Source organism: Botrytis fragariae, assembly GCF_013461495.1.
Source record: "Botrytis fragariae strain BVB16 chromosome Unknown tig00000225, whole genome shotgun sequence".
In the NCBI taxonomy this organism is placed as follows: Eukaryota; Fungi; Ascomycota; class Leotiomycetes; order Helotiales; family Sclerotiniaceae; genus Botrytis; species Botrytis fragariae.
In genome coordinates this window covers 244,063-265,161 of record NW_023501002.1, presented here as the reverse complement: position 1 = coordinate 265,161, position 21,099 = coordinate 244,063, and the positions used below count along the sequence as shown (strand labels likewise).

The following is a 21,099-nucleotide window of genomic DNA, read 5'->3' as shown; positions in this document are numbered from 1 at the left end:
ACTAGTGCTACTTCCTCCCAATATACTCAGCACTATCTACTACCTACTCATCCATTCATTCATCCATCCATCCATCCATCCATTCATCCCTTCATCCATCCCATCCATCCTATCCCACCCATCAGTCCGTCCATTCATCTACTCGTCCATTCAATAGATTCATCCGCCACAACTCAATCATAGGTCCTCTAGTACAACAGTACAGCATACACAAAGATAGCAAAAGATTTCAAACATCTCATCATCCCGAGGTGGCGATGAAAATCCCCCAAATTAATACCGCATTCAATTCAATTCAATTCAACGTTCCAGTGTTCCAGTCCTCCAACGCTCCTACTTTTCTCCATTAACTTTCAGATGCGTAACATACATACGCGAAATGCATCCCAAATAAGTCCGGTATTGCGTGGCATAAACTACTTCAAACCAAGTCTCTGATCCCGAAAAACGGATGGAAACGTAGGGTGTACGTACCTGACTTTGCCTTACCTTGGTCAACTAGTCTCAACGCCTAGAACATTTCTTTTTAGGTGCAGCAGTAGCAGTAACACCAAGGAAACCCGAAAATCCGTCACTGCAAGACCGTTAAATGGGTATTTTCCAGATCCGGACGACATATAACCTGGGTTTCCATTCCCTTTCAGCACCATTTCACGATGGCACAAATGGAAAGAAGTGTTTGATTTCAAAGGTACGAGAACCCCAAATGATCCATGAGATTGTCTGTTTCAAATCATCAAAAGTCTGCGCTTATACTCATTGATCGATTACAGATACCTAGAAATCTATAAACGGTCACTTGCATAACGAAACATCTCGCGTACCACCCAAATCCCAATCCTTCCTCCACAAAATACAGGGGATTGTACCCCTGGTGTAGGATGGCGGCAGGCGAGAGCTCTCGAATGTCACTCTACCCATTCAGGGGTTACTTTGGCTGCATTCATTCTGATAATCTTGCATAAAGGTATTGTACAAATCGGATGGGAATCTGGGTAGGTAGGCTTGTGCCCAATACGAAATATGAAAAGTTATGCTAATAATTTCCTTTTCTTTTCGCACTGTTCAGAATTTGGTTGACGATATCAGATAATACTCATTTTCATTTCACCCACAATTTGAGTCCCTAGTTTGACCATCCCATCCTCTCATGATTTCCTATTACGATCAATCTCATTAATATCGACATGGGAATTTCAAAATGTGATGGGGAAATGCACTTCCATGCATTTTCTAGGCACATTCAGGCCATATATCAGCCCCCGTGGCTGATTCTAGATCTTCTATTACTTCGATTTCTTCCACCGCTCCTTTCTTTTCCACTTTGATCGCAAACTTCTCGTCAAACAGTTCCAGATGAATAGATCTCGATGATGAAGATAAGTTCCGCTTCGTCCCCGTATATTCAGCCCCGATTTATTTTCACATTCTATCTCATCCCTTACACATGTCCAAATCCCATCCAGCTAGTCGGCTAAGAGCGGAATACCTACCCACCGGTGTAAAGGTCGTGTTCCGTAGCACAAAGATGGGATGTCAATGGCTACCGGCATATTAACCATGTACTTTGATCTTTTTTCATCCCTTTCTTGTTTTTCGTGTTACGCTCTGTCAGTGTTATCGGAGTGATACAATGTCACATGATGATTGATGTTTCCAAGTATCAATTTTCTTGTGTGACGTTATTTCTATATTTGCTTTCGCTGTGTTACAGTTGATCTGTTATCTTAGGCTCGAGGCCTTTTTGTTTGTTTGGGTAAATATCATATGCTTCAATGCCCAGTCTTAACCCCTATCATATACATATGGTCTATCCTGCCAATTGCTTTCTTCCTCTCTTCCCTTTTTCTCAAATATCTACTTCTAAACGCGGGGCCAAATCACAAGTCACAAATTCAGGGGTCCGAGAAATAGAAATAAATGAGGCGAACTCACAAAGCCACACCGGCGCCCTGCATATGATCCATCGGAACTTGCGGATAAGATATAGGAAAGAAGTATGTATATGTTTCACATGACGGAAGACGGAAGCGGGTGATCGAAATCCGGTTGCTTGGTAAATAGTGACGTGACGACTTTGACGATTGAGGTTTTTCTTTTGATTCATCTTTTGAAAATCTATGAGGCGTACGTACGGTGGGGGCTGTGAGGTATACAGGCTGAGACTTGAGAAAGATCTGAGGTGGGGGTTTGATGACGGCTACCTAGTGTGGTGCTACTTGATTCTGGTCTGGTGATTAGGTGTATGTGTGCTTTTGTAGCTTGGAGATGGAATTGGGGAGACGAAACTTGGAGACTGGAGCCTAGATGGGATGTATAGGGGGAGGGAAATTGTATATGTAGGTACAAAGTGATTGCAACTGTAGTTGATTGTTCTATCAATTACGGGAATCGAGATGTTTACTGTGAGACTGCGGAAAGAGATGACACCCAAGGAAAGGAGATGGGGAAAGAGGAGAAAATAACGTTTGAAGTAGAGTGGTAACCTCCAGGAGGAAAGTATCAGTAAATACTTTGAGCATTGGATCGGAGCAAGCTGATTGCAAGACTATGTATATTACGTGTATTGTCGAGACAAACGCAGAGACCTCTATGCACGATATACGATTCTAGGGATAGTACACCGTCATATTAGGGAGCGAGATGGGAGATGGGAAATGTATTTGTGTGCGTTTCTATATATCCGAATATCGTGGTATTGTAATGTTGCGATGATGTGGTGGGCAAGCGGATGGGACTAGCATAGCGTGGATGGGTGGATGAGGATAGGTAGGGCTGTGTGAGAAGTGGGTGTGAGAAGTGGGTGTGAGAAGTGATTGCGGTGTATCTGGGTTTGGGGCTTGGATGTTGAGTCTTGAGTCTTGAGTCTTGAGATGCTTTTTGGGAGGAGGGGTGATGGGGGGAGGGGATATACGGCGATGCGAAGATGGGGAATTGGAGAATTGGAGCATTGGAGCATTGGGAAAGTAATTTTTGAGGATGGAAAATTTGGAAGGGGATGGAGTGGAAGGTAATGGGAGATTGAGGTTGGGAGAGGGGAGAGAGACTGAGAGAGATTGAGAGAGTTGGATCTATGGATCGGAATTTTTTTTGAATGTGTTGAGGGGGAGGGAGAAGAAGAGGAGAGGGATGAGAAGGGAGGAGGAGGAGGAGAGGGAGGAGAAGGGAGGAAAAGGGAGGAAAAGGGAGAGAAGAGGGAGAGGAGAGGGAGGAGAAGGGAGAGGGAGTGTGATCTTTGGGAGTCAAGCCCGGAAATAAGATTTAGAGATTGGTAGGAATGAGGTAGGTACCTATGAGTCCTTCTTTTTGCTATAGGTAGTTGACAATAGGTAGGTAGGCAGGTACTTGGAAGTATTTTCAAATATCACGCTGTGGATGTTTGGACCTGGACTTGGACTTGGACTGGGGGTTGGGACTAGGGCTGTGGTTGTGGTTGTAGTGGGGATTCACTCACAGCTAGGGGTGGTAGGTAGGTATACAAAGTTGAAGATGCCATACATGTATAGAAATATATGACATGTCCAGATTTTATAATGACATCCAAGATTTTAAACTAGGTAAGTGTGGACTCTGGACCTGGAATCTTTCACTCATCTAATCTACGTTTCTTTGCTCATGGAGAATCATCTCGAGGGTTATATCCTGTGGCTAGCATTTGAAAACTTCCCTCCTCTTCTCTCCTCTAATAAAGAATAGGAATGGTGAGAATTTTTGATAAGTCAGACAGTTTAGGAAGTTTTAATTTTTTCTTCGAGAAGATGGTAAGTTTTACGTTGAACGAAAAAGAGGAAGAGAAAATAAGATTTGATGAACTCTCGAATTATAGAGTAAAATGGGATTGATTGATTGTATTTTATACATGTTATATTCTTTTCTCAAGGAAAGATTATAGACAGCTCTCTTGAAGATTAGATAGGTTGAGGATTCTTCTAAACTCAAAAGGATTTAGAGGTTTCTTTTAGGTTTGGGGAGAGGAGGAGGAGGTGAGTTTTTAACCGCTGCGTTTGGTGATATAGTGATCATAAGCGCAGACATTTCCTATTATATAACACGACTTGTCGATATCTAGACGAGGTTTCTCTAAGTGGTTTTCTCTATTGAGGGTTTAGGATTGCGAGCTTGATGAGGGTGTGAGAGAGGTGTATGTATATTTGTGGGTGGGTAGGAATCTCTATCTCTATGCTCAAATTCTTATTTCAGCCCCGAGGATCAGGAATTGGAATATGATTGGTTGTGCATGAGCAATGACATTGAGCATGCAGCTTCGAACTCATCTCGGGTTTCTATTGAGAAATTAGGGTTGCAACTATGATTGTGAAGGTATAAGAGAGACATGTGTATGTGGTTGTCTTTGTAACACAATTAGTTGTATATGTAAGTATGCAGCTTTGAGTGCGTTTCGATTGAAGCTTTGGGATTGCGACCACGAGTACGGAAGAGAGAGGTAGTCGTCTCTATACTCCAGTTCTCTTTTAGGTATCGAAAGACAAAGTTTGTAATGTGTTTGATCATACATACTAGGTACCTACATATAAGTATACGGCTTTAATCACACTTCAGAATTGCGATCACGAGTATGAGAGAGAGATGTGGTCACCTGAACTATAACGTGACTGCTTAATAGGTAGGTGCTAGGTATGTAAGCATGCAGGAGAGATATCATGATCCTTGGTAATCGCTGTTGCCCCACCTTTTCAGCCTGCTCACTTTGTTGTGTTCACCAGATATCTTTTGTGAATTATGTCTTTGGCGGAAAAGAGATCTGGAGTTGATAGTGATGGTGATGATGATGAGATTGTGGATATAAGAGAGTTGGGATTGGAATTGGGAGCGGTGGAATCTGATGCAATGGGAAGATTGTCGTCGGATGCTATTGGGACGGATAGTGTAGAAGTGGGTGATGTTTGTGAAGCTCAGGAGCGGGGGAATGCTGAATTGTTTGTGGAGGTTGATGGCAAAAATCTGGATGAAAATCTGGATATTGATGGCGAATCAAATGATGACCCTACAACGAACGATTCGGGCTACTATCCTGACCAGGATTCTGGTGTCAAAAACGACACTGATGAGTTGAGAGAAGAGGCATTTCGTGGGAACGAGGGAAACGAAAGTATCGAAATACATGTTTCAGACGACTCGGATGGCTACAATGTCACTTTTGATGGTGATGTGGATGTGGGCAAACATAATGATGAGATCCCCTTGGTGGAACGTGAAGAGAGTGAAGAAGAAGAAAGTTCGGACGATTGCAATTCAGATTATTCAGACTTCCTTTCTAGATCTGAGATCAATGTTCCGCAGTTCGTACGATGGCCAATTGAAGATCCCCAAGTCGCTGAAGAGAAAATGGAGAGTGAGAAAAACATGAACGCGACCACGGCCGAGGTTTTGAATCCCGACTTGTGCAAATTCTGTAGGGTGTTCTTCGATACTTGGTCCGACGTCTATAACTTATTATCCAAGACATGTACGGATGATGTTAATCTAGTATCTGCGCATCATGATACCGTGTCTGATATGGAAGCATCGGCGTCTGGCGGATGTTCTTTGTGTGCTCTTTTTTTGAGTATACTATACAGCAAGAGGGATAATTCCAATTCTCGTGCTCATGAGGGCGGCAATCACTTGCCTCTTGATCAACTGAAGCCCTACCGCATGAGACTTACCAACGTTGGTCAAATGCGCAGCGGCGAAAATCGCCCTGAGAGACGAAAATTGTGGTATATATTGCTTGATTTCCAGTGGGTCGACGATGGTCGTCGGAGTGTAATGTCGGCTCTTGCGAAACTGTTGCTTGATGATTTTTTTGATTCTGAACATTGGAAACCCGAGTATTATACTAATAGAAGTTTTGAACAGAATGGTTGGGAAAGCTTGCAATTAGGCTGTACTAAAGAATCTACAGACCTTGTGCGGGCATGGCTTCGAGAATGCCGTTTAAGTCACAGTGCTTGTAGACAACAACAAGAAGCTTCTGCTCTACCTACCAGACTGATCAAAATTGACTGTCAAGAGGTTCGTCTATGTATATCTGCCAATGAGAACTGCTCGCAGTACGCAACTTTAAGTCATTGCTGGGGACAGGTGGAAGTGTTGCGACTCCAAAAGGATAACCTACAAGCTTTTATGAAAAAGATTCCCCATGACAAGCTATGCAAAACTTTTCGCGATGCGATTGATATCGCGAGAGTCTTAGGTTTCTCATGGCTATGGATTGATTCATTATGCATAATACAAGGTGACCCCGAGGACTGGAGTAAAGAAGCTTCTCGAATGGCTATTGTTTATGGACTTTCAAGTTTGAATATTGCAGCCACAGCTGCTCCCGATGGTACCATTGGTTGCCTGTTTGGACGAGATCTGAGAAAAATAGGAGCGCATAAGGTCGAAGTGAACTCAAACCATCAGAAGAAGGTCTGTAGCATTGCAGACTGGCGGTTCTATGCCAATAATATCTCTGGCGCGGCCTTGACAAAACGCGCCTGGGCTGTACAAGAGCGAATACTAGCCTCACGGACATTACATTTTACTAAATCTCAAATCTTTTGGGAATGCAGAACTAAACAAGCTTGTGAGACTTTTCCTGATACATTACCGGAAGCTGTATGTAACGACTACTTATATTTACCTAGGCAAGAACTCCAATCATGGAGCAATATCATCAGAGTATACACTAATTGTTCCTTAACAAACGAGAGCGATCGTTTGATTGCAATAGGTGGCGTGGCACGACAACTCCAGAATAGAACTGGTGACAAGTACTTTGCAGGACTGTGGCAATCTCGCATTAAAGAGCAAATGTGCTGGTATATGGACAAAAATCTTGCAGAACCCTCAAGAGAAAGAACTTGTCAAGCCCCATCCTGGTCATGGGTTGCAGCAAAGGGAAGAGTCCATATGCCTGATGATAAAAAAGTGCTCCGCAAATCATTTATTCACGTCACTAATGTTATGACAACTCTTGAAGACAATGATGATCCATTTGGAGGTGTCAAAAGCGGAACTTTAGAACTGCGCACAAAGTTTATGACATTTTGTGAGAGAGAAACACCATTTGACCAGTATGTTGGAATACCACTTGGTAAAATCTCAATTAGTCCTTTTTATATCAATTGGGATCACAAAGATTGTGGCCCGAAACGCTGCTGTAATTCGATTTTAATACTACCTATTGGTATCTCGGAGGTAATTGATGCGAACGATTGTCCGCAAATTGAGGGGCTCTTGCTGAGACATACCGATCAAGAAAATGGGCAATATGAGCGTCTAGGTGCTTTCACCATCTTCGAAGGAAGAGCTGGATACGAATTAATTTGTCGAGCCATGAATCTTGCCCAAGATGAGCAATTTGAGGAACTGGGTCTGCTGGAAGATGACGGTACCCTCCCTTCCGAAAAGGATTATATTTCCACTGATGTGGGCGAAGATGGAATTACGTGGTATACAATTTCTATTGTATGAAAATACGATGAAATTACGACAGACTGCATGCACATGTGTGGTTTAGTTATGAAGTTTCTAGGGTGCACTTTGAGTTTGTTTTTCATCTTGATCTCCGGATTTCTTACTGAGTTTTTATTGTTGTTATGCTCTTGATATTTACGCCGCAACGTTTTTGTTCAGGAAGTTTCATAGTTCATGATTTCCTATAGTTTCTATAGTTCAATGAAGGGGGTGGGGGTGGCTATTGAATGTCAATACGATGAAAGTCTTGCAGCACACAAACAAGTCTTCTATTCCCCTGACCTCAACATTCAAGATCGACAATGACAGATATTGCAGAGAACACTAAACATGTGATTATAAGGTATAACTCAACAGTTCTATTTGAGACCTTGATAGGTGTAGATGTAGACGGACTATAAAACCTGGAGTGTAGAATACTGAACCATACTGTAACGATACCCAAGAACTCGATCTAGTAGGACTATCACTCTAGCATTTGGCCGGCTCACTTCAAGCTGCTACTTGATCTTGCCGTCGACAAGCCTTAGAAGGGTGACCCGATGCGGCTTACATAGCTTCATGCAATTGTGCACATTAGAGTCTCGTCTTACCTGGAGTCAGATATAGGAGCGTATCACTTCAAAAGTATGGTATAGGTAGGGAAGTACTGCATTATATAATAGCATCTCTTATATTGTTCCAGATAGCTGGGTCTAGATAAGAGACTAGAAGTCTCTGCAAGAGAGGAGGAGTGATAAACTCCCAACCTTTCGCTTTCGAGGTGAGAGGTCTGTCCTGACGAGCAGTCGTTTCTTGGACAGCTAAGTGTCAAAGTGTACCACACTAGTGATATTCACATGTCAATTAGTGAAGGAAAGAAAGGCTAGATGTTTTTAAAGGGAAAAGAGCGGAAATTACTACAGAACAGCAATAGAGGACACAAGGGTAAGAGATTGCAGTAGGATGCTCTCATATTCCTAAAATAGGAGGGATTCAAGACAGCCACTCAATGGCACACGTCTGTGGAAATGTTAAATTCCTAACACCTCATAAAGCCAAAAGTTTATGTTCTCACGACCGCATCAACTTAGCAATATCCGATTCACAACACTTGATTCTTGCCAAGCTATTTTCATTGAAACGAGAAAAGGACCTCGCTATTGATCAGTATTGCCAAGATAGTACGTACAAGCGAGAATGGGTATGTATGTACGTACTTTCTCCCACCATTGTTTGTATGGGCTCCACACAATTACTGCTCAAATTCATGTGATTATTCTCAATTCCTCAGCTTTCATTCGCTTCGAGAATTCACTGTGATGACAGCATGGACCCGATACTGTCCAAAGGAATTATGCTTGGGGCTGTGTCTTAGGGATAGATGGGGTTTCTTTGCCGAATTCTTTCTCTTTGGCAAACTTATAGACCCATACTTCTTCGACTTTCTTCATTGATATTCTTCTATCAAAATGAAAATGGCGTTTCATCCGTTCCTGTCACTGGGACTCTCGAGTAGCTGCACCATGTTGCTACTTACCACAGTTGCAACGTTTCTCGCTCTCCCAGTTGGACTCATCATCTGGTCAGCTCAAACCCTAGCTACCAACCGTGCTAAAGCCCGCGCAACAGGTCTTCCCTACCTCATTCGTTATGTATCGCCCATGAATTCCATCTGGCTTTTCTATGGTAGTTCCATTATCCGACTCTGTCAACGACTGGGTATTACATCTGAAAACTTCACATGCATCTATTCTCACGGCTGGGAAGCCAATGAGCGAGCCCAAATCTTCGTTGATTACGGCGATGCATTTCTAGTGGTTCATCCGGCGGGTATGCAACTTTGTGTTACTGATGCTAAAACTATCTATGATGTTCTGACGAGGAAAAGAGAGTTCAGGAGGAATATGGAGGAAATGGCTGTTTTGGATGTTTATGGACGGAATTTGTCTACGGTGGATGATGCGGAGTGGCAAGCTCATCGGAAGATGACGACAGTGACAGTTACGGAAAAGAACAATGAGCTGGTGTGGGAACAGTCGTTAGCTCAAGCGAAGGTATGTTGAAGTATTGGACTGAACAGGCGAAACAGCCAGTTCGATCGACACATTTGGATACTAAGAATTTTACGCTCAATGTTCTTGCAGCTGCAATGTTCAACGAAGTGTATCCATTCGAAGGCCAGGAGATTGAGAAGCCAGATGCTCATAAGAACGATAAGTCGTATCAGTATCGAGAATGTCTATCCACGATTCTGTCATCCATCATCCAGATTTTCGTCTTCGGAGAAGAAGTTCTAAAAGCTTGGTGGACACCTCGATTATTTAAAAATGCAGCCAGAGCGATGGATGGCTTCCGCTCCTATATCTTCGGTTTGATGAATAAAGAAAAAGAGCATCTTGCACGTGGAGACTTTGAAAACAGGCATTTAGTAGCACGTCTAGTGAAAGCTCGCGAGGAGAGTGAAGAATTGGATACAGATATTACAATCACGGACCAAACATCGGATAGAGGGAGAAAGATGACACTTACGAAAAAAGAGATCTTAAGTAATCTTTTCGTCTACACTTTTGCTGGTAATGATACAACGGCAATTGTGCTCACCAGCTTACTTATCCATCTTGCTGCCAACCCCGACACCCAAGATTGGGTTTCTGAAGAGATAAACTATTATCTGCCCACAGGTGCGAGTGTAGAATCCTGCAAATACGAAACATACTTTCAATTAAAGCGCTGTAGAGCAGTTGTTGTAAGTCCCTTGACTTTCGACTTCCAGAAGAATAAAGTATACTCACAAACAGCAGTTCGAAACTCTCCGTATTTGTCACCCCAGATCTCAACTCGTAAAAATTACTGGTTCATAGGAAATACCTCTCAAAGTTAATGGTCAAACTTATGTTCTTCCACCGCATACAACCGCCCACTGTTCTATACCCGCTCTTCACGCGTACCCAAAATACTGGGGTTCTAATCCTCTTGCCTGGAATCCTAGCCGGTTCATCAGCATGTCGTCTACCTCCACACCCACTAAAAGTCCTAACACGCAAGATTTTGACCAGGAAAAAGTCGAAGGGGATACTTCGGATCATTTCATGCCTTTTGCATGGGGTCAACGAGTATGTCCTGGTAAGAAATTTGCACAGGTAGAACTTGTTGCTGTATTAGCTGCGTTGTTCAAAGACTGGAAAGTTGAGGTTGTCCCGAAGGATGGGGAGACATGTGAGCAGGCAAGAGAGAGGGCATGGAAGAGTAGTTTGGTGGTTGATCATGAGAGACATATGTTGCATGAAATGTTTGATCCGAAGAGTGTGGGATTGAAATGGGCTGGGAGATAACGGACACTAGTCTGGTTCATTATTGAAGTTTCAATGGGAAGATGGCTGTGGTTTACAATATGATCGTTGCTAGAGGTATTCATCTTGAGACGATGAATAAAAGCTCTATTTGAGGATGTGTGAAAGACGAGGCATTACCTTTGGACTAGCTGGCTCTGGATTTATCATCAACGATGAGATATTGAATAGCGGACTAATTGGGCTTCATGTACTTTACCATTTAAGTTCTCTTCAAATACTTGAAGAGCGCGATGTGGATGAATATTATGAATATGAAAAAATTACATGGCTCTGGTATAAAAACGTGTATTCATTGCTGCTACCTACACTACCTCTAAAACCCCTCCCTCTTCCATCTCTTCCCCCTCCCACGTTCGTCTCTTCATCTGCAATCACGCCCCCCTAATAGTTCACCCTTCCTCTTCACAGAATGTAGACACAAAGCGAACCTGAAAAGTCCATCGAGCATAGACAATAATCAGGATTTTGAAGCGTTCTTTTCTCTGAGCTATCCATTTCAGTACCTGGGTCTTGTGAAAAAAAGTCCCTACTACAATCCTACCTGAACTCATCCAAGTAAACTTGGATTGGTACAGGTAGGGCTGACAACGGATGCTGTGGTTATATGTAAAGAGAAAAGAAAAGAAGTTGAGCTGAGGTGAAGGATTTTATGGTAGATTAGAATAGAGGTCTGTGCGTTTTGATCGTGATTAGGTAATGTGGTGCCTGGTGCCTGAGGATGAAGGGTGAGATTTTGGGATGGAAGCGACGAGGATTCAAAGGGGCAATTGGATGGACTTATAGATGATCAAATTAGACGAAAGAGAGCTAAGTTTACAGGTTGTGAAAGGTTCTCTGACAGCAATTGCTCATATTGTATTCATCATTACTAATATCCGTATTCCAAACTATATTCCATGTATGATTCATTCAACGCTCACAACACCCCAATAACCCAACCTCCATCTGGGATTGAATCGATGTTATTAACATCCAATTCTTGTCTTCCATTCATCTTACGACGAAAGGAGCTACTAGCAGGATAGACAACTTTTCTCAATCTATTTGGTGATCCAAGAGGTTGAAAACTCTTAAGTCCATGCCATGGATCTAATCTCATATGATCTTCCCAGAACGTCTTTCTAGCGGCTATAAAGCTATCTTGCTTAGGGATCTTGAGAGTGGCGACTGTTTGCCATGGATACTTTTCGGGATCCCAGACCTTACCGGCATATTCCACAGGTTGGTCTTCGAGATTCTCTAGAAGTTGGACTTGGAAGAGATATTCTGCGTCGTGGTTTGTGTGAAACTCTTTGAGCCATTCACTGAGAATATTATCCGGATGGGCATCTGGTTTGACCGTCTCTTCATATAGCTTTTTTTGAGTCTCTGAAGATGGAACTAGGCAGTATTTAACAACATAGTCACCGAATCTATAAGCAGTTTGCGAATACTGTCGTGTTGACTAGTTGTATGTCAGTAATTGGGTTATGTAGGGTGACTAGATAATGTAAAGATATACCTCGAGGTGAGTATTCCGGACTTCATCACGAGCTTTTTGTAATGCCGTATCTTTGCGAGCTTCTAAATGCTTGTATAACTCAGCCTTGTCTCCTCCGTACTTGATTCTAAGATCAATGATTTCTTTTGTCGTCTTTGCATCTGCAAGATCCAATGCAGGAGTACTATTAAATTCGATATCCTGTGTGCTCAACTCTTTCCCATCAAATCTTTCACCATCAACATTGAAAACCTTCATTCCTAGACCTCGGGGTTGTGGAATACGATCGTCGAGAGCTGGATCACCAGGTTCGGTACTATATCGCATGACGATTGGATATGTGTTTGGTCGAGAGAACATGCTTTGCGCAAGATGTGGAGGTAAATCTCCAACAACTAGTTCACCCTTAACTAGTCCTTGAGTTCTTGCATGTGTTCCTTTTGATGATGTTAGTATTTTTATTTCGACCCAAGAGTTAAGAAGTACTACCTCCAAAGCAATGACGATGGGCATTAAATTGAGCTTTTTGTATGGCATTGATCTGGTCTGCAATGGCTTTTATGTCTTCTTGTTCATTGGGAGGGATAACCTCAACTCCTGAAGCATCCCATTTGATATAATTGCGGGATTTCAGTCCCTCTGATTCAATGGAGCCCATGCTGTAAGAAAGTGAGGTTGAAGATTGACTACTAGGAGTATGGATAAGAAGAGATGTTGATATATGCTTGAAGTTTCATAGATCATTTGAGGATACTTTAATGAGCTTTATATACCAAGTGACCATTCGCTTGAATGGCTGAATGGGCGGGGTAGATATTAGAATAGCCCATTCCTTTCAACACCATAATCGTCTTGCATCAATTTGGATAGTTATTTACAGACTAACCTTAGTCGGTGATATAAACATCAAATCAAAGAAGATGATTGGTAATTGGAGAACAATTCTATGACTATAGAATATAGCTCTCCCATCCCCGCATTTGAAGATCTACCACAGGTATAAGAACCGTGATTTAGGTTTGTAGTAGTTATCCTATATGCAAGTATCTCAAATCATTCCGTGGGCCTAGAGACTAATAGACTCGGATGAATGGTATTTTGACTTGTGCCCTTGTTCTTGACATATGTACCTAGGTTTCAATGTGGCACTTGCTTTTGTCTAGACAAATGCCTTCTTTCAATATCATAGTAGCACATTGGCTTTCATCAAACACATACACGGGAACAATAGTAGATGAACATGGTGAATGAGTTGCAATTGATGCGGATGGGGTCTGATCCTCCGTCAATACAAAAACAGGGTTAACATAAAACCGATGGAAATGTATGTACGAATACGGTAACTTCTTCGACCCTAAAGCGTACCATTACGCAGCTCTAAGACTTCGGGCTAAACATATACTGTGCCATAATTGGAGAACACTACCTAGCAATGTTCAAAGGTTCACAGCCTCGACAATAATTCAATTGCGATTTGTCCAAGAGAGAAAGTTTTCTTGTTTATTATCAAATCTGTTCCTATTATCAAATCATGTCAGCCACAGCTCCTACGGATTCTTCTAATGTTACTTCTCCAGGTTCGTTTGCCCTTGTACATCGCTGTTATGGTGGGGAAGCTCACGCTATAAGAACAAACACTGACAAAATAATAGCGAAGAAGAAGAGCAATAAGAAGAAGAAGAATGCCAAATCGAAATCAAATGGAGACATACCCCAAATTCAAGATCAAGTGAACGATCTCACAGTAAACGTAGCAGAAGAAGAAGATGGGAATCCAGAGGATTCCGGGCAGTCAACTGTGGTACGAGTGACACCTGTTCACAACTCACTATATAGCAAACATAAGCGCATTCTGACAAATCTCGACAGAATACTCCAAAGGACGCCCAATTTCCATCAAGCATAGATTCGCAAACGAATGGGCGCAAAATTGACTCCGCGGGTAATGGCCACGCCATTGCGCCAACCCAATCTAGCGCCGGGAAGGAGGAAGGGACCTCGGAAAGCAATGGATCAGATGAATTGGACTCGAGTGCTCGACTGGAAGCAATGACGGCGGAACGTCAGGCATTGCGCGCTGAAGTTGAACAACTACGAAGATCCCTTGAGGATATACAGGGCAAGCACACGGAAGAAGATTCAACAGCCAAGGGCCAATACTCCGAAAATCTATCCTCTGTCGAAGAAAAATACAAAAATGAGATCACCGCACTCAAGAGTCAACATGAGGAGGAAATTTCTACAGTCCGAGCAGAATTGGAGGAGACTGAATCTTCGAGAGAAAACTGGGAATCCCAATATCATACATTACTCACACGCGTCAATACGATCAAAACTACTTTGGGGGAACGATTGAAGGCAGATAAAGAGGAATTGGCGGAGGCCAATGAGAAAATCGAAGACTTGGAATCACAAGTGGAATCATTTCAAAGTACTATTCAAGGATTGGAGGACGAGGTATCCAAATTACGAAATGAATTGAACGAATCGTCCAAAGAAGTTTCAAGCATGCGGAATCGTAATAATTTATCACAACAGAATTGGGTCCATGAAAGGGAAGATTTGCTTCAACAAGCTAAACATCTCAAAGAGGAAGCCGATGCTGCAAAAGAAGCCATGGGGGATTGGGAAGTTTTGGCTATGGAAGAGAGATCTATACGAGAGAACCTGGAGAGTAGAGTTTCTGATATGGAAGAACAATTTTCTGCTCAAAAAGAAGCATACGAAACCACGGTCGCCGAACGTGATAGCCATTCTCAAGCGGTCGATGGATTACAACGAGCTTTGCAGGAAATTCAAGAGACTCGAAGACGAGAACTTCGAGAGATGGTCGAAAGTTATGATGAGCAACTTCAATCCTTGAAAAAGATCGTTCAGGAGTCGGATTCTAGATGCGTGGAGGCTGAAACTTCGAAAGAAGCTCTCCAAACGGAATTGAATCGACTTCTACCATTCGAAAAGGAAGTCAAGGAAAAGAATTTGTTGATCGGCAAACTTCGTCATGAAGCCATTGTTATTAATGATCACCTCACGAAAGCATTGAGATTTATTAAAAAGTCGAAGGTAGAGGACAATGTTGATAGGTATGTTACACCCCCACATCACGAATTCGAATTTGGAACTAATAAAATGTAGACAAGTTGTCACGAACCACTTTTTACATTTCCTCTCATTGGATCGTTCGGATCCGAAGAAATTTCAAGTACTACAAGTCATTGCTTCATTATTGAACTGGACAGATGAACAAAAAGAACAAGCCGGTTTAGCAAGGCCAGGTGCTTCGAGTAATAGCTTACGCTTACCGATGTCACCCTTTCACCGAACACCAAGCACACCATCATTATCCACAGAATTCTTTACCGAGCCCTCAAACTCTCAAAAGGAATCTCTATCAGAACTTTGGACAGGATTTCTAGAGAAGAGCGCCGAAGAAGGAAGTGTTAAAGATAGTAGAAGTGAAAGCGTGAGTAGCTCAGCTACTCTCGCAACAAAATAGGATCCCGGGAAGGTAGGGGCTTTGTAATTTGTGAAATAGATTGAGGTGTATATTAGCTACATTGCGAGGGCGTTTCACTGGGTGTGATAATGGGTGTTGTCATGGTTTTTCATGCCTTCTGTTTATTGTGCTACGAGGTTCTTTTTCATGGCGTTGCTCATGGAATCTTTATCTTATTTCGTTTTGGCAAGTAACACTTCATATCATATAGGGTCTTGGTGGGCTTGTTAGCACCAAAAGATTTTGTGTGCGAGAGAAATTTTAATATTGGGTTTCTTGATTGCGTTACTCGTATATGAGATTTATATCTTGTTCTAGTGATGTATACTTTGTAGTGGGATGATGATCAGCCCTCTCACGAAGGGGTTGGAGGCATATGAATTGGTACATCGGGATCAGTATCATTTTCAGCGATATCTAGCCATTTCTCTCGGGGAGCGAAGGGAGGAATCTTCAGGATACGATCGAGCATTAAATTGCACTAGCGTCACGGATTTGACTCCGGCTCTTCAAATTGTCTGTTGTAAGGGGGGTAAACTGCTGATTTTGAATCGAAAGGGGGGTATGTAGTAAGTGGAGTCTGAAAATAGACGAGCTTCTGGATTATAACTTATGCTCATGACATCTAGCTTCTCCGCACTGAAGAGGGGTTTCCGACCAAGAAATTGTATTGATAAAAATCCAAACTATACAAATATTGAGGATGTATCGGCGTGTACAAAAAACACCATAAAATTACATAACCACCTTCCCTACACCTCCAAGAACAGCCTCCGCAAAGGCATCCGCATCCCTCTGTACCGCAACCAGATCAACTCTCCCCTTCAATGCGTTTCTAACACCGTCCACTACCTCCCTAGTCTCTAACACCTCTGACATAACATTCGCTTCTCTCACCCAATATTCGTTTACTTTCCCCCTCAGATCTTTATCTCTCACCGTCGTGTTACGCATTAATGCTACCCCATTTAATTTCCCTCTCGCCTGGTCTATAATTCTCGTTGCAGCTTCTATTTTTTCCGCTGTCGTAGGTGAAGTGAGGAATGCTCGGTTTGTAGAAGATAAATAGAGAAGCCAACCGACGAGCCCATCTAATGCTGCTAATGCTATATTGCGATAAAGTTGCATATTCCAGTAAAAGTGATCGATTTCCTCAAGTCTCAGCGCAGTGGCATTATTCGTATGTTTGTATTGTGTGACGAAATAGATATCGAGGATGGCGATTGCGCCAGCGAGAGTGGTAGCCTTTCCGCGCCAGATGTTTGCTTCTTTGCCAATAAAGAGGGTACTGGTAGCGAGAGCCAGAACGCAGAGATTAAAAAGATGTGGTATGACGATACTCACGAGCGAGTAGAGTAGGTAAGATGGAGGATCTTCAGGGTTGCAGAAGAGACAGTTTATCATGGTATCTGGACCGTATTTTAGATACAAGAGTCGTGACTCTTTACTTGTAAATGCATTTTTGAGGATTTCGTCGGTGGGAGTAAGACCGGTGGGGCGTAAGGTCTGGAGACGGGTAAAGAGGACATCGGTTGGAATTTGTAGACGAGACTGGGTGAGTGTGAAGAGCGAGGGGGTGGTAAAAGTAGGGAAGGTTTTGATGAGGAAAGCGAGAGAGGTTATGAAGAGAATCGTGAGCGCGCGAGATACATTTGGAGGAACGGATCGAACTGTAAGACCGTGGGCTTGAGGAGCTGCGCGTTGCGATCGATAGTAACCGATTGCTTTGGGTAGAATCAATGGTCCGAAGAATATTACGATGGACTTGATACTGTGGATGAGTTAGTTTGTGAATCTGTGAGTCTGCTGGTCTGCGAATTGCAGGCCCACGACAATATAAATGAGAGACAAGAGGCGAGAATAGTACATACGTCCCAAACGATATTCCCACCATAATATATGTGCGAAGCTCAACTTGTCAACAGTATCATAGATTTGGCAGTTTGAATCGATTTCTTCAGAACACGTTCGCGATAAGACAATCAAAGGTATTCTGCCATGAAACAATGATAAAGGCGGTGGCTGCATATAGTTAGTGTGTCTTTAGCGCTTCCATTAGTGTGGGGTCTCAAAATAATTCCGCATAAATAAATTCTTGAAATTTTCATTTTCTGAATCTTAACAATCAATCACAAATCAGCCAAACTCAAGCATAAGCTGTTTGGAATATGAGCAACGTATTTGCGCATGAGAATATGATTCTGTTCTCTTGTATGCGCTCACTTTTTTCGAATTGCAATGTCTCTTCTTGAAATGCTTAGGTATAGTATTAATTTGATGCACATGTAGTGGCACTTTCGAAGCTTTGGCGACCTATTTCTCAATGGTCTCTCACAGTCAAAAAGTATGCCCAGATTAAGCCCCAAGTACTCTGCCAAGAGTCATCTCACTCGTGTTGCATGATCTCAGCGTTAGCTATGAGGATCTTTGCGTCTTAATTGTTGAGAGACATTCTGTTTATCATATTCTCGTGTTTCGTAAAAATGTAGAAATATTCGTACAACATTGCGTTCGTAAAGATATATACACGTATCAAGAGCTGGAACCCTCACAACTCTTTCTTGCCAGGCTTCTCTGCACCTTGGCCGCCAGCCTTCATGGGCTCCTCCATCTTCTTCGCCTTTGCACCAGTTTGTGTTCCCAAAACTAACGCGACCACTGCAACCAAAGCATCACTGACCAACAAAATCACAGCTGCGCATGCAAGTGTCCATGCTTGTATACTGATGCTTCCCAGTGGTGCTCTGGGGAAACTCAACAACCACTCCGCGTAATAAGGGAACCATCCTTTGGGCAACCAGAACATGGCTTGCTTTGAGAACCAGAATTGTAACAACATTCGTAGACCATTCGTGCCCAACCAGCGGAGTGTAGAAACCGAGGAATCAAAAGTAGATTTGGTGGAATCGAGAGAGGATTCTGTGGGCGATGTTAGATTTGAGCTACTTGTTGAAGTTTGTAGGTATATAAAGACGTACTGGATTTCTCCAACTGGTCAAATAACTTGTCATGCTGTCTGCGCAATTTCGCCCATTTGGCAAATTCATCTTGACTACTCGTAGCATTCATTTCATGACGAACTTTCATGAATTCTCGCTTCAATTTCTTTTGCTCGCCCGCGGACTGCGATGTTGGTGTTGGGAACATATTGTAGAGATTCCATAGCTAGGATTTGTTAGATGATTTTGTGAGAGGAGGATTGAATTGTAAGGGAACTTGGTAAGGATAAATATTAAGGATTGGAGAGCTTACTATATTATTGATCGCATCTGCACCAAAAGTATTGACGAGGTGGATGAGTAACTGGACAAGAAAACATGTAAAGAGAAGAGACGGCATGTTTCCAAAGTTATGTAGTCGAAACCGACTGCTCCTTTCTTCGAAAGCTTCCCGAAAATGTAGTTGTCGGAACTGTGTCGTGTCCGTCCGGTGGTGGGCTGTTATACTCGACTCATTGTAATTTGTACGGAAGCTTCAGAAGCTCGGACCATGTTGAGGTCATCACGAGAATGGAAACTATTTCTGGAACCACCAGAGTACCTTCTCCACGACAGTGAACGAGCATTCCTTTTGGATGTCATAATCTTCAAGTCCATTCAACCAATAGATTGTGTGAGCCAGATGAGTGTTATTTGAATGACTTCACACATTTACCGCCACCCCAGCGTTCAACATCATGTCACGAGCACTGGATAAAGATACTATTGCATCTTTAAATGCTAGCGATTTTCAAAAAGTCTACGACGATATCGTGAAAGTATTTGATCCTTATTTTTCTCTCGGACACGAACTGATAGACTTTGAGCTTCTTGGGAAAGGCCAATTACCGGAGAATGACAATACGGTAGTCCTCGAGAACAGTGTTGGTATACCTAAAATCAAACTCATCCAAGCATTTGTTATTGCACGGAAAGTGTTCTTCAACTTTAAAGATTTGGGCCCCAATTATTCAAAGGAAATTCGGGATGCTACTTCGATCATTCTTCTCACAGATCCGGAACATTTAACCGCGTGTAACGCTCGAAAAAGACTTGTACAAAGTATTCGAAAGAAGACTATATTTGAGCTGGGATTGGAGGTAAAGAGCGAGTTACGTTTTGTTGACAGTCTCTTGACGTCCCACCTCAATCGTCATACGAAGTCACCGACGCTATGGAGCCATAGGAGATGGCTTCTTGAGTTTCGTCAATCCAAGGATCTGCCTCTGGATGTATCTAGGGACCTTACATCAGTTGTTATGGTGGCAGCTGAGAGGCATCCTCGGAATTACTACGCATGGTCTCACATGAGGTGGTTGATGGAATCGGTGGAAGGTGATGAAACGACCTACCTCACAATAATATATAATGTAAAGAAATGGTGTTTGGGGCATCCAGGAGATATCTCAGGGTGGTCTTTCCTATTATCCTGTCTATCTTCTCCTACCTTTTTAACGGCGACGTCTCCGATTGACCGAAAATCCTTGATATGTGAAGAAGTTCTTGGAATGGCAATTTCATTGAAGTGGAAAGAGGAGTCTTTATGGGTGTTTCTTAGGACTTTGGCGGCATCTGGAAACGTAACAGATAAGTGTAGATTCGCATTTTTACAGACCTTGGAAGATTTCAAAGAGTCCTCGGATGATGCTAAAGATCAACGAATAAGTCAATCTGCGCATGAATGGTATCTGGAATATGGGCAAAACATGCCGCCTCATTCTATCAAGACATAACGTTTCAAGAATTCAGTGTAAGACATCTTAATGCAATGTGCCTCTTTACCAGCCGTTTGTCCACCCAAATCAAACCCGTACGGAGATTTCTCAATGTTCGGTTAGATCTCAGACCTTCTAGTCGAGTAGAAGGATAGAAAGGTGATTGACTATTTATGATTGTTGTTTTGTTAGAAACAACTTAACACCAAAGAACCCATATTGGAAGACGTCGAGAATTTCCCAACAATTGAGACCGTTAACATACTCATCAAAATATTCCAAAATAGGGGCCCCTGCATCGAAACATTTCTGGGGGATTCACAGCGCCACCAAGATCCGAACGGACTGGTTTGCGCCACGGGTGCAACACGAACATGGCTTTTTGCAGTAGCGACATCTAATTCGGCTGGTTTCTGCCAACATACGAAAAAGAAATATTGATATGACAAGGAGTCAAGACAATTGCGTGGCCAAGAAAGGAACGTCTTTTTCGCTCACGGTAAGGCCCGTAGAGGCTCGAGAGAGGGTCATGATTACAATCGAAGTAGTCTCGTAGTGACTCGTGAGAGATCAGAGTCTATGTTTCAGAGTTCAGACGGTTCGTTAATTGAAAAAGGTATATCACCAACTA

The 21,099-nt window shown here is 42.6% G+C and overlaps 6 protein-coding genes across 6 annotated transcripts; 4 read left to right on the top strand and 2 right to left on the bottom strand.

Annotated features, from left to right (window-relative positions):
* Positions 1-4,740: 4,740 nt before the first annotated feature.
* On the top strand, positions 4,741-7,461 carry Bfra_011156 (putative tol protein; the record flags this gene model as incomplete). The annotated part of the gene is made up of 1 exon (XM_037341486.1): positions 4,741-7,461. The coding sequence occupies one exon, from the start codon at positions 4,741-4,743 to the stop codon at positions 7,459-7,461; it is 2,721 nt and encodes a 906-aa protein (XP_037188298.1).
* A 1,508-nt stretch (positions 7,462-8,969) lies between these two features.
* On the top strand, positions 8,970-10,778 carry Bfra_011155 (putative cytochrome p450 monooxygenase protein; the record flags this gene model as incomplete). Its single annotated transcript, XM_037341485.1, has 3 exons — positions 8,970-9,500; positions 9,536-10,192; positions 10,308-10,778. The coding sequence occupies 3 exons, from the start codon at positions 8,970-8,972 to the stop codon at positions 10,776-10,778; spliced, it is 1,659 nt and encodes a 552-aa protein (XP_037188297.1).
* Positions 10,779-11,715: 937 nt separating this feature from the next.
* On the bottom strand, positions 11,716-12,937 carry Bfra_011154 (putative catalase protein; the record flags this gene model as incomplete). The annotated part of the gene is made up of 3 exons (XM_037341484.1): positions 11,716-12,243; positions 12,301-12,716; positions 12,766-12,937. The coding sequence occupies 3 exons, from the start codon at positions 12,935-12,937 to the stop codon at positions 11,716-11,718; spliced, it is 1,116 nt and encodes a 371-aa protein (XP_037188296.1).
* An 873-nt stretch (positions 12,938-13,810) lies between these two features.
* Positions 13,811-15,775, top strand: Bfra_011153 (putative golgi matrix protein; the record flags this gene model as incomplete). Its single annotated transcript, XM_037341483.1, has 4 exons — positions 13,811-13,856; positions 13,932-14,080; positions 14,149-15,362; positions 15,415-15,775. 4 exons carry the CDS (start codon positions 13,811-13,813, stop codon positions 15,773-15,775), a joined length of 1,770 nt encoding a protein of 589 aa, XP_037188295.1.
* A 735-nt stretch (positions 15,776-16,510) lies between these two features.
* Positions 16,511-19,114, bottom strand: Bfra_011152 (putative chorismate synthase protein; the record flags this gene model as incomplete). Its single annotated transcript, XM_037341482.1, has 4 exons — positions 16,511-17,546; positions 18,328-18,694; positions 18,754-18,940; positions 19,028-19,114. The coding sequence occupies 4 exons, from the start codon at positions 19,112-19,114 to the stop codon at positions 16,511-16,513; spliced, it is 1,677 nt and encodes a 558-aa protein (XP_037188294.1).
* A 337-nt stretch (positions 19,115-19,451) lies between these two features.
* On the top strand, positions 19,452-20,486 carry Bfra_011151 (putative protein prenyltransferase protein; the record flags this gene model as incomplete). Its single annotated transcript, XM_037341481.1, has 1 exon — positions 19,452-20,486. One exon carries the CDS (start codon positions 19,452-19,454, stop codon positions 20,484-20,486), a length of 1,035 nt encoding a protein of 344 aa, XP_037188293.1.
* Between the last annotated feature and the right edge of the window lie 613 nt (positions 20,487-21,099).